The following is a 13,095-nucleotide window of genomic DNA, read 5'->3' as shown; positions in this document are numbered from 1 at the left end:
ACTATGCTTCCGCAGAGGAAGGGGAGCCAGCAGGCCAGAGGTGGATGAACGCAATGCCCTCGTTTGGGTGTAGGGACTGATCAGAGCCTGAAGGTACGGAGGTGCCGTTCCCCTCACTGCTCCATAGGCAAGCACCATGGTCTTGTAACGGATGCGAGCTTCAACTGGAAGCCAGTGGAGTGTGCGGAGGAGGGGGGTGACGTGAGAGAACTTGGGAAGGTTGAACACCAGACAGGCTGCGGCATTCTGGATGAGTTGTAGGGGTTTAATGGCACAGGCAGGGAGCCCAGCCAACAGCGAGTTGCAGTAATCCAGACGGGGAGATGACAAGTGCCTGGATTAGGACCTGTGCCGCTTCCTGTGTAAGGCAGGGTCGTACTCTCCGAATGTTGTAGAGCATGAACCTGCAGGATCGGGTCACCGCCTTGATGTTAGCGGAGAACGACAGGGTGTTGTCCAGGGTCACGCCAAGGCTCTTCGCACTCTGGGAGGAGGACACAACGGAGTTGTCAACCGTGATGGCGAGATCATGGAACGGGCAGTCCTTCCCCGGGAGGAAGAGCAGCTCCGTCTTGCCAGGGTTCAGCTTGAGGTGGTGATCCGTCATCCATACTGATATGTCGGCCAGACATGCAGAGATGCGATTCGCCACCTGGTTATCAGAAGGGGGAAAGGAGAAGATTAGTTGTGTATCGTAGTGAGAGGACCACACAATCACAAATGTCATCGTGTGACTCCCAAGTTTACTTTGATATGATTTGATTTTATGGTTATTATATCAATATTTGCGCATACAAGCGTTTCCACCGACATTTCTCGCATAATTTATTTTACCGACACAAAAAGATTCCACCTTTTACCGGGAAACGTTCTGTTTCCATCCATCAATCCTCTCATAAAATGTTATATCCGACATGTAGCATATACTTTACTCCATAAAAGGGTTGGATGGAAACCTGGTTACTGACAGCTCTCGAGCGCCAATACACTTTGACAAATTTGTTCGATTAACCAATAGTTTATTACCATGGGCGTGTCCAGACATCCAAACGTTTCCCGGTAATTTAGACGACAGCTAGCAAAAGGTCGGTATCAATATTGAGAAGAAAGTCCTCCAAACGCATGTAAAATCAGCATAAGTTGATGAAAATAAGGTTTGGAGTTCTGTTTGACTAGTAAAGAACGTACGACGCAACGAAATAAGCATTTAAGTTCCTAAAAATTAGTTTACCTCGGCTCCCGTTTTCCCCCGGTGCATGTGCTTGTAATCAAAAGCAAACATGCTAGCTAGCTAATGACGCACCTGTTAACATTCATTCGCTTTTGCTAAAATATAAATAGCTAGTTATTGCAATATTGAATTGACCTTTGATGTTGGTGTGAAATGTACCCATCTAGCTAGTAGTTATTAGTCTCATACATTTTAGGGAGAAAATACACAGGCAGGTAGCTAGCTATTCCAACATGGGGTGTATTCGTTATGGAAACCATTTAACATTTTGTAAGTTTGGTGTAAACGGTTTCTGTTGCAAAACGTTTTGCAACAGAATCGGCTTAATGATTACACCCCTTGGCTGCAACCGCTTGCGCGAGCATCAAGATTGACATTGCAACTTTTGCCCTGATGTTAACGATAATTGGCTTGGTGATTGTACTCAACTCAGAGGTGGTTGTCCCTCTGATTGAGTTAGTTACACTCAGCAAGATCCTTCCTGTCTTTTGCCCCATCAATATGTCTATCATAAACGTTTTGATACTAGCAAAGTAGCTTGTTCTTTCATTACGACAAAATACAAATGACATGCCATCTGGAGCCTTCACATGTTTTAGCAAGTTTCCATAAATCCTCTTGCCAATAAGCTTTTTCATTTGCACCTCACAGGCATTGCATGTGAGAGGGGCTAGCTGGAATGGATCCAAAGAAGCCTCGTTTCCCAGGCCTCCCTGGTGCGACCCGCTTGCCTTGGCTGCAGCAGCAGGCATGGGGGCGAGGACTGCGGTCAGATGAGCCAGCAATAGGACGAGCCAGAGGCCTGCTGTTTGCAGCAGATGGGTCTGCTGGCTTAGGACGAGCCAGGGGTTTCACCACCCCTGGTGATACACCGCTTATGCAGTACGGGAGAGGAGTGCCCTTCCCAGTGAGCGAGCCCTCCATTGGCTTTGCCAGGGGGATACCCATGCCTACATCAGAAGATGGTGGACTTAGCCGCGCTAGAGGGCGGCTTCTCTCGACAGCTGAGCCGACAGTAGGTGTGGCAAGAGGGGCACCCCTTCTTGGTTTGGGGCCTCACCCCGGACAAGCCCCTCCAGGTCAGCCTGAAGAGATGCCAAGTCTGCAGGCAGAAGAGGAAGTAGTAACCAAGCAGGTTTGTGTTGTGTTCCTTGGGGTTAGTAAAGTCTTTCTCCTAACTTCTACCAAGACCAGGGTTCAAGGTGGTTTCCATTTATGGGACTATTCTATTAGTTCCATTGCACCAGGCAAGCTCAATCAAGGGCAGATGAAGTATTAGAGATTTTTTAAATACCATCTGAGCTAAGTTTTTTTTTCTCTTATAGCTCTTGTAAAGATATTGTAATTGGCAGGTGGACATGCCCACCCAAGGCCAGGGGTCGTCGCTGGTGTCCATGTTCAGAGGCTTGGGGATCGAGCCCTCAAAGACCTGGGGCAGGGGAGCGCCGCCAGTGGGTGAGTAATCTTGAGTTTATGAAACACTAGAGCTGTGTTCGAATACCCCATACTAACATACTGTATACTACATACTTAATGAGTATATACTACATACTATATACTATTAGTTCATTTTAGTATACTGTAAACAAACGGTATTGTTTCAGTTGAGCGTACGAGCGCTTCGCCTGTCTACCGGAAGTTGATGCTGTTGATATGGAACCTCTTGCTAGCTTGTTAGCATAACAAATGACTAGCTAGACATTTTACGATTTCGGGTGTGTTCGTAAATTCAATCTGGAGTGTCAGAGTGCGCTCTGGGCGTTCGTAGATCCAGAGCGTTGTCAGATTGTCCGTTAGTAAATTCAGAGCGTTCAGAGCGCACACTGGACGCTTTGGCGGAGGAGTAGGGTTGATCCGAGTGTTCAACGGCAGTCAAGCACCCAAGCTAACGTTGGCTAGCTACTTCGACACAAATGAGAGAACACCTCACTGACCATTTTACTCGCCCTAGCAGAGCTGGTTAGGCTGTTTTCATGTTTTCCAGAGTGTTGGTGACTGTAACTGTTGTTAAGTTGCGTCAATTCAAATCTGGTATTGGAACAAAAGAGGTCAACACGTCTTCTAAAATAGACTAGTATTTTAATTAATGCAAAACACTTCAATGGTAAATATGATGTTCGTATATACGGGTCCACTGAAATACCACGCAGGGCAGACAGAGAACTGGTCCATTGTTATAAGTTCTTCTTTAAATACTCTTGACAGAGATATTTCCCGCTCCCTGCTGGCCTATCAGAGTAGAGACTGAGCGTGGTTTAGACTTACTCAGCCTATCGTTGGCGCACAGGCTGGTCCCAGCCCCTTGGTGCTTCACTGTTGCCAGGCATTAATTGTTATCTCCACAACTTGTCCCGATTCAGCAACCTCAGACATCTTTGTAGCAGAACACATGTCCTTGAGCGGTCTAACAAAGAGGCAGTGTGTGTATGTGAGACACAAGTCTGTCTCGGCCTACCCCCTAATAGTTCCTCACAAAAATCACAGCTTGCTATGTTGACCAATCTATATCAGTACAGCACAAACCTATTATGTTTAATCATTAATGTATTCTTTCTAAGCTAGGCATCACATCTAGTTATAAGAAAATAGATCCCCACACTGTGCTGCTGGCAACAATTTAATTATGCTTTTTTTGGCCGACATTTACTGACACCGGCAATATTCAACGGGTGTTGAGCGTTCGTAAATTCATCAGTTATTCTGTGCTCTGGCACACTCAGACGAGCGTGCTATGAAATTGGAGTAGATAGCCAGAATTAACAATGTCCATTGAAACACACAACGACTATACCACTTAGCTAAGATTGTGAATAATCAAGTCAATAAACGTTGGGTAGTTAGTTAGATAGCAGATAGTTAATATACTGTCTGGCAAGTTCGATGTATTAGTAGCCAACTAACGTTAGGTAACTAGGTAACTAGCTAACATACTGCTGTAATGCAATGCAGTTTGTAAGGACAGCGTAGCTAACAAATTGTCAGCCAACGTAATGTAACTTAGTTGAAAAGTCATTACTTTATTACATTGCTCAACATTTTCTTAACATTTGTCATAATTAGTTAAAGCAATGAATTTGTATCTGCTCCAGTCAGACTTCGGCTGCATATTTTCCGCCAGTTTCTTCAAATCTGAAAATGTTATGAAGCCACGCCCATTTTCTGAAGTATTGCATTATGGGCCCTAAAAGCACAGAAATAGGGTCCACTGCTTGTATACTTCATATTTTGGCAAATTTAGTACGACATCCGGGAACTTTTGGCATACTATATCCATACTATGACCAATAAGCATACTATATACTCAATTCACGTCACAAATAGTACAGTTAGTGCAGTTAGTATGAGTATTCGAACACAGCTCAGGTTTGTATTACAAATGGCACCCCATTCCCTATGTAGTGCACTACTTTTGACCAGGGCCCATAGTATGGGGGCAGATCAAAAGTAGTGCACTACGTAGGGAATAGGTTGCCATTTGGGACACGGCCTAGAGATTAAGGCATACTGGATCAAACTAACTGGGAAGATATCAAGTTTTACCCTCAAGCTCAAATGGCATGGGTTAAGAGTAATGGTTAGCCTTTACATTTAATAAAGTAGAAGATTGGAAATCAATCATATTGATGCACTCTGATTAGGGCTGGGCAATATGGCCTAAAAATCATATCGCACATTTTTTTTTCAAACTTATGAGCGATTCACGAGAGAGAGTTTTAAAAATGTTTTCTCTAAATAAGCGTTGTTGCACAATTAAAGGTCAAATACACTGCCTTTTAAACAGTCAGCAATAATCTGAATTCAGGAAAAATACACTATATATACAAAAGTATGTGGACACCCCTTCAAATTGGTGGATTTGGCGATTTCAGCCACACTTGTTGCTGACAGGCGTATACAATCGAGCACACAGCCATATAATCTCCATAGAAAAATATTGGCAGTAGAATGGCCTTACTGAAGAGCTCAGTGACTTTCAACGTGGCACCGTCATAGGATTCCACCTTTCCAACAAGTCAGTTTGTCACATTTATATATATATACACCTGTTCTGTAACATGCTGTCTAGAACGGGCACGCACACATGTTGATTTCTTCCATCCACACCAGACGCGGTCAGGACACGCAGGTTGACATATCCAAACGAACTCTGAACCAACAATATTAATTTGGGGACAGGTCGAAACGCATGAAACATTCATGGCCATTTAGCTAGCTAGCTTGCTGTTGCTAGCTAATTTGTCCTGGGATATAAACATTGGGTTGTTATTTTACCTGAAATGCACAAGGTCCTCTACTCTGACAATTAATCCACAGATAAAAGGGTAAACCCAGGTAGTTTCTAATAATCTCTCCTCTTTCAGTCTTCTTCTTTGGACTTTATATGGCTGTTGGCAACCAACTTTAAGGCGCATTAACACAACCAACTGGACTGGAGTGTGGACCTCAGTTCATCTTTCAATCACCCACGTGGGTATATGCTCCTAAAAACCAATGAGGAGATGGGAGAGGTGGAACTTGCAGCGTGTCAAGCGTCAAAAATAGAACCAAGTTCTATTTTAGCGCCTGGCTACGCAGACGCTCGTTGGGATGAAATGATTGAATAAGATGTATGTGTACATTTATTTTGGTCAGCATGTAAGTGCTGTTATTGTGAAGTGGAAACGTCTAGGAGCAACAATGGCTCAGCCGTCAAGTGGTAGGCCACACAAGATCACAGAACGGGACCGCTGAGTGCTGAAGCACGTAAAAATCGTCTGTCCTCGGTTGCAACATTCACTACCGATTTCCAAACTGTTTCTGGAAGCAACGTCAGCACAATAACTGTTTGTCGGGAGCTTCATGAAATGGGTTTCCATGGCCGAGCAGCCGCACACAAGCCTAAGATCAACATGCGTAATGCATGAGTGGTGTAAAGCTCGCCGTCATTGGACTCTGGAGCAGTGGAAACGCGTTCTCTGGAGTGATGAATCATACTTCACCATCTGGCAGTCTGACGGACAAATCAGAGTTTGGCGGATGCCAGGAGAACGCTACCTGCCCGAATGCATAGTGCCAACTGTAAAGTTTGGTGGAGGAGGAATAATAGTCTGGGGCTGTTTTTCATGATTCGGGCTAGGCCCCTTAGTTCCACTGAAGGGAAATCTTAATGCTACAGCATACAATGAATACTTTTTGGGATTAATTACAACGCCGACTGCGAGCTAGGCCTAATCGCCCAACATCAGTGCCCAACCTCACTAATGCTCTTGTGGCTGAATGGAAGCAAGTCCCCGCAGCAATGTTCCAACATCTAGTGGAAAGCCTTCCCAGTAGAGTGGAGGCTGTTATAGAAGCAAAGGGGGGACCAACTCCATATTGATGCCCATGATTTTGCGTTTCTATTGGCTTATTTTGGACCTAACCTTTATGCCTGCCTTCCCGCCTTAAGGACAACCACTCCCATTGTTAGGGTGGCGACATGTGCATCTCATCATTATCTACAGATCTCTGGTGTAAATGGGAAGGTGCACACAGCACAGGAGACAAGACAAAAAAGACAACATGAGAACAAGAGGACATAAACACTAATAAAATAGGAATTAGGAATAATGCGCAAAAACATAAACTCTGATGCACTAAAGCTAAACCATTTTTGGTACGCAATAAATAGATTTGCCTTATCCAACATACAGTGCCTTGCAAAAGTATTCATCCCCCTTGGCGTTTTTCCTATTTTGTTGCATTACAACCTGTAATTTAAATTGATTTTTATTTAATGTAATGGACATAAACAAAATAGTCCAAATTGGTGAAGTGAAATGAAAAAATGCAAAAAAATTAATAACGAAAAAGTGGTGCGTACATATGTATTCACCCCCTTTGCTATGAAACTCCTAAATAAGATCTGGTGCAACCAATTACCTTCAGAAGTCACATAATTAGTTTTAAAAAGTCCACCTGTGTGCAATCTAAGTGTCACATGATCTGTCACATGATCTCAGTATATGTACACCTGTTCTGAAAGGCCCCAGAGTCTGCAACACCATTAAGCAAGGTGCACCACCAAGCAAGCGGCACCATGAAGACCAAGGAGCTCTCCAAACAGGTCAGGGACAAAGTTGTGGAGAAGTACAGATCAAGGTTGGGTTATAAAAAAATATCAAAAACGTTGAACATCCCACGGAGATCCATTATTAAAAAATTGAAAGAATATGGCACCACAACAAACCTGCCAAGAGAGGGCCGCCCACCAAAACTCACGGACCAGGCAAGGAGGGCATTAATCAGAGAGGCAACAAAGAGACCAAAGATAACCCTGAAGGAGCTGCAAAGGACCACTTTCAGCCGTATACTCCACAGAGCTGGGCTTTACGGAAGAGTGGCCAGAAAAAAGCCATTGCTTAAAGAAATAAATAAGCAAACACGTTTGGTGTTTGCCAAAAGGCATGTGGGAGACTCCACAAACATATGGAAGAAGGTACTCTGGTCAGATGAGACTAAAATTGAGCTTTTTGGCCATCAAGGAAAACGCTATGTTTGGCGCAAACCCAACACCTCTCATCACCCCGAGAACACCATCCCCACAGTGAAGCATGGTGGTGGCAGCGTCATGCTGTGGGGATGTTTTTTATCGTCAGGGACTGGGAAACTGGTCAGAATTGAAGGAATGATGGATGGCGCTAAATACAGGGAAATTCTTGAGGGAAACAGAGATTTGAGACTGGGACGGAGGTTCACCTTCCAGCAGGACAATGACCCTAAGCATACTGCTAAAGCAACACTCGAGTGGTTTAAGGGGAAACATTTAAATGTCTTGGAATGGCCTAGTCAAAGCCCAGACCTCAATCCAGTTGAGAGTCTGTGGTATGACTTAAAGATTGCTGTACAGCAGCGGAACTCATCCAAATTGAAGGAGCTGGAGCACTTTTGCCTTGAAGAATGGGCAAAAATCCCAGTTGCTAGATGTGCCAAGCTTATAGAGACATACCCCAAGAGACTTGCAGCTGTAATTGCTGCAAAAGGTGGCTCTACAAAGTATTGACTTTGGGGGGGTGAATAGTTATGCACGCTCAAGTTTTCTGTTTTTTTTTGTCTTATTTCTTGTTTGTTTCACAAGAAAAAATATTTTGCATCTTCAAAGTGGTAGGCATGTTGTGTAAATTAAACCCCCAAAAAAATCCATTTTAATTCCAGGTTGTAAGGCAACAAAATAGGAAACATGCCACGGTGGGGGGGGGAATAGTTTCGCAAGCCCCTGTAGCCTCTAAGTTCTAGGCACTCCGTGACCGAATCAAATAGTAATTTTAGCTTTAAAATATTTAGTGAGCTTGCTTGATTTCCTTAAGCTCCAACTGAGTCCTCAGGATGGAGGAGATGGATGAATCCACTAAATCCCCTGGTGTGTTTTTCACTGGTGTTTGGTGCAGGGAGGGGTGCTTTTGGAGCAGAGCTCAAACCACAGACAGCCCCTGTTGGAGCGGTGGCAGTCGCCGGCCCGAGTGGAGACGGATTCCCTGAGGACATGATGGGCCAAGGTAGCAGGTGAGGAGGTGATGAGTTCAAACCCTGCGGCTTAACCTGTGGCTAAAGCAGGCCAATTCCTCCATGTTACTAAGGTCCTTAGGGACCTGGCAGTAATGCTTCTAGAATGCGTTGTTCATGCTGTGCACATACACAGGTACCTCTCGCATATCTCCATTCTCCTCATTATATGCCCATCTCATTTCAAATTATTATTGAATTATCCATTGTTAATGTGGAGGTAATCAGACTTTTTGGTGTGCATGTGACTGTCATTGTCACAGTTCGTTCATGATCATTCAAAGACAACTAGGCCAGATAATAAAAATATATACTTTTTTCTTTTGAAAAATGGATAAGCAGTAAGATTGATTCGATAACAGAACTTATTATTAATGTTGAATAGCAAATTGCCTTTTTTTTCTCTACATATTATTTAACACACACTTATAGTTGGGAATTACGTGTATTTTTTTTACTAAGAACTTGTAATGTGTCTCTCTGTCTGCAGCTTCCTTGGCCGAGGTGTACCATCTCAGATGGTAGGAGTGGGGCAAGCATCGATGCCCCTCTTGGGTACTGGAAGGGGGCCCACTGTGCCCCCTGCTCTCCCTCCTTGCCCTATCCCTTCCCATCCTGTCTCCCCCGATGCCCCTCTTCCCCCTCCAGCCCCACCCAACGAGGCCCACATGACTCCAGGTAGCTCTCCAACCAAGGGAAAAATTAAGATGGAGGCCACCTGGTAAGTACCATCCAAGTACCATTATTTGTGAAACCATGTTATGAAACCGTCTATTATTATAAATTATAATAATAATTATATAATTATAATTGGTCATTTAGCAGACGCTCTTATCCAGAGAGACTTACAGGAGCAATTAGGGTTAAGTGCCTTGCTCAAGGGCACATCGACAGATTTTTCACCTAGTCGGCTCGGGGATTAGAACCAGCGACCTTTCGGTTACTGGCACAACGCTCTTAACCACTAAGCTACCTGCCCCCCCATGAAGTAAATGATGTTGCTTTAAATGTTACTGTTGTTGAAGGCAGTCAAATGAGGCAGAAATTAATTTATGTCAATTATGAATTGTGTTTTATGACTAACTATTGTTAGGCCTAGTCATTGAAAGGTTATTTCCTCTCCCTTTGCAGTGAAACATTGCACAAGACTGGTACCAAAGGAACACCATTGGCCATAGGCTCGAACCACATCACCATTCGCTGCAGGAACGAGGCAGTCTATCAGTACCATGTCACTTTCATGTAGGTACATGTATTAGGAAAAAAGTGTTACATTCATATTTTACGCAGCATTCCTGGGTAAAATATCTACTCTGGAAATATAATTTGGTCTGTTGAAGAGGAGTAACTTATTACATTTTGTCCCACTTTTCAGTCCCAATGTGGAGTCGATGGGTATGCGATTTGGCATGATGAAGGACCATCGCCCCACCACTGGGGAGGTTGTTGCGTTTGACGGCTCAATTCTCTACCTCCCTGTGAAAATGGAAGAGGTAGGTCACTTTTCTCTGATGTCTGTGACTGTAGATGTGTATTAGTTATGTGCAAATAATTGGCTTATACTTGTAAATACACAATATGGGAATAGCTGCTTACAGAATTGATGAGTGTAGAGTTATAGTAACTGTGTATTTTCACTCAACTAGACCCAACGTTAACGCTCAATACCGATGTGGCACATAGTGCAGCTACACTCCTGTCTTTAGCCATCTTCTCCTCTGTGCCCCCTGTTGTGGTCTAATCTTTCCTCCATACAGGTGGTTCACCTGAAGAGTGAGAGACGAACTGACAACCAGGAGGTTGACATCAAGGTCCAGATGACTAAGATCCTGCCACCCAACTCTGACCTGTGCATCCCCTTCTACAACGTGGTGCTGAGAAGGTAACAGAGCCGTCCGTATTCATTAGGGCAAAACTTAGCCATCATTAGGGCACACCGTAGCAAAATATTTTACAATGGAAAACAATGTTTCTTATTGGACAAGTTCAGGTAGTCCCTCCCTGTTTCAGTCTGGTGGCTTCCATTTTCAATCTAATAAATACACCCTGGTGCTGCAATATGAACCGCTAATTGTCTACCACTAATTGACCCCTTCACTTTAAATTAGGAGAAATTGGGGGTGTTTTTCAACAAAAGGCCTGTGGTCTACCTATGAGGGAAGTTCTCTGTGGGAAGCTGGCCTTAGTGCAGCCATATTGTCAGTCAGTAGCTAATCTCTTCTAATCTATTGTGCTTGCTTGATGGCTTCATGTAAAAACATGCTTTGATGGGCTTCAGTTGTTTTACACACAAAACTAGACTTCTTTTAAAACATTCAATTTCCCTCTAAATCCTGAAGCTTTTTCACTGAAGTAGCGAATTATACACTGAACAAAAACATAAACGCAACATGTAAAGCTAATTAAACAGCATGATCATTACACAGGTGCACCTTGTGCTGGAGACAAAGGCCACTCTAAAATGTGCAGTTTTTATCACAACACAATGCCGCAGATGTCTCAAGTTTTGAGGGAGCGTGCAATTGGCATGCTGACTGCAGGAATGTCCACCAGAGCTGTTGCCAGATAATGTAATGTTCATTTCTCTACCAGAAGCTGCCTCCAACATCGTTTTAGAGAATTTGGCAGTATGTCCAACCGGCCTCACAACCGCAGACCACTTGTAATGCGTTGTGTGGGCGAGCGGTTTGCTGATGCCAACGTTGTGAACAGATTGCTCCATGGTGGCAGTGGGGTTATGGTATGGGTAGGCATAAGCTACGGACAACGAACACCATTGCATTTTATTGATGGCAATTTGAATGCACAGAGATACCGTGACAAAGTCCTGAGGCCCATTGTCGTGCCATTCATCTCCCGCCATCACCTCATGTTTCAGCATGATAATGCACAGCCCCGTGTCGCAAGGATCTGTACACAATTCTTGGAAGCTGGAAATGTCCCAGTTCTTCCATGGCCTGCATACTCACCAGACATGTCACCCATTGAGCATGTTTGTGATGCTCTGGATCGACGTGTACAACAGCGTGTTCCAGTTCCTGCCAATATCCAGCAACTTCACACAGCAGTTGAAAAGGAGTGGGACAACATTCCACAGGCCACAATCAACAGCCTGATCATTGTGTTGCGCTGCATGAGGCAAATGGTGGTCACACCAGATACTGACTGGTTTTCTGATTCACGGCCCTACCTTTTTTTTAAGGTACACTACATAGCCAAAGGTATGTGGACACCTGCTCGTCGAACGTCTCATTCCAAAATCATGGGCATTAATATGGAGCTGGTCCCCCCCCTTTGCTGCTATAACAGCCTCCACTCTTCTGGGAAGGCTTTCCACTAGATGTTGGAACATAGGGACTTGTTTCGAGTCAGCCACAAGCATTCGTGAGGTCGGCACTGATGTTGGGCAATTAGGCCTGGCTAGCAGTCGGCGTTCATCCCAAAGGTGTTCGATAAGGTAGAGGTCAGGGCTCTGTGCAGGCCAGTCAAGTTCTTTCACACCGATCTCGACAAACCATTTCTGTATGGACCTCGCTTTGTGCACGGGGGCATTGTCATGCTGAAACAGGAAAGGGCCTTCCCCAAACTGTTGCCACAAGGTTGGAACCACAGAATTGTCTAGAATGTTTGTATGCTGTAGCGTTAAGATTTCCCTTCACTGGAACTAAGGGGACTAGCCCGAACCATGAAAAACAGTCCCAGACCATTATTCCTCCATCAAACTTTACAGTTGACACTACGCATTCGGGCAGGTAGCATTCTCCTGGCATCCGCCAAACCCAGATTCGTCCGTCGAACTGCCAGATGGTGAAGCGTGATTCATCACTCCAGAGAACACGTTTCCACTGCTCCAGAGTCCAATGGCTGCGAGCTTTACACCACTCCAGCCGACGCTTGGCATTGCGCACGGTGATATTTGGCTTGTGTGCGGCTGCTCGGCCATGGAAACCCATTTCATGAAGCTCCCGACGGAACAGTTCTTGTGCTGACGTTGCTTCCAGAGGCAGTTTGGAACTCGGTAGTGAGTGTTGCAACCGAGGACAGATGTTTTTTACGTGCTTCAGCACTCTGCGGTCCTGTTCTCTGAACTTGTGTGGCCTACCACTTCTCGGCTGAGCCGTTGTTGCTCCTAGATGTTTACTCTTCACAATAACAGCACTTACAGTTGACCGGGGCAGCTCTAGCAGGGCTGAAATTTGACGAACTGACTTGTTGGAAAGGTGGCATCCTATGACGGTGCCACGTTGAAAGTCAGTGAGCTCCTCAGTAAGGCCATTCTACTGCCAATTGTTGTCTATGGAGATTGCATGGCTATGTGCTCGATTTTATGCACCTGCCAGCAA

At 44.7% G+C, this 13,095-nt stretch overlaps 1 protein-coding gene across 1 annotated transcript in view; it reads left to right on the top strand.

The window, feature by feature from the left end:
* Nucleotides 1–1,014: 1,014 nt before the first annotated feature.
* Nucleotides 1,015–13,095, top strand: part of piwil2 (piwi-like RNA-mediated gene silencing 2) — a 39,185-nt gene continuing 27,104 nt past the window's right edge. The window contains exons 1-8 of the mRNA XM_041901298.2: nucleotides 1,015–1,085; nucleotides 1,883–2,366; nucleotides 2,584–2,686; nucleotides 8,638–8,752; nucleotides 9,243–9,473; nucleotides 9,884–9,994; nucleotides 10,128–10,245; nucleotides 10,510–10,634. Coding sequence (XP_041757232.1) covers nucleotides 1,911–2,366; nucleotides 2,584–2,686; nucleotides 8,638–8,752; nucleotides 9,243–9,473; nucleotides 9,884–9,994; nucleotides 10,128–10,245; nucleotides 10,510–10,634 — 1,259 coding nt within the window. The 5' untranslated portion in view covers nucleotides 1,015–1,085; nucleotides 1,883–1,910. The remainder of the gene's footprint in view (nucleotides 1,086–1,882; nucleotides 2,367–2,583; nucleotides 2,687–8,637; nucleotides 8,753–9,242; nucleotides 9,474–9,883; nucleotides 9,995–10,127; nucleotides 10,246–10,509; nucleotides 10,635–13,095) is intronic.

Source organism: Coregonus clupeaformis, chromosome 16, assembly GCF_020615455.1.
Source record: "Coregonus clupeaformis isolate EN_2021a chromosome 16, ASM2061545v1, whole genome shotgun sequence".
Lineage (NCBI taxonomy): Eukaryota > Metazoa > Chordata > Actinopteri > Salmoniformes > Salmonidae > Coregonus > Coregonus clupeaformis.
Note: the sequence above shows the minus strand (reverse complement) of the source record. Positions and strands in the feature narration are given on the sequence as shown.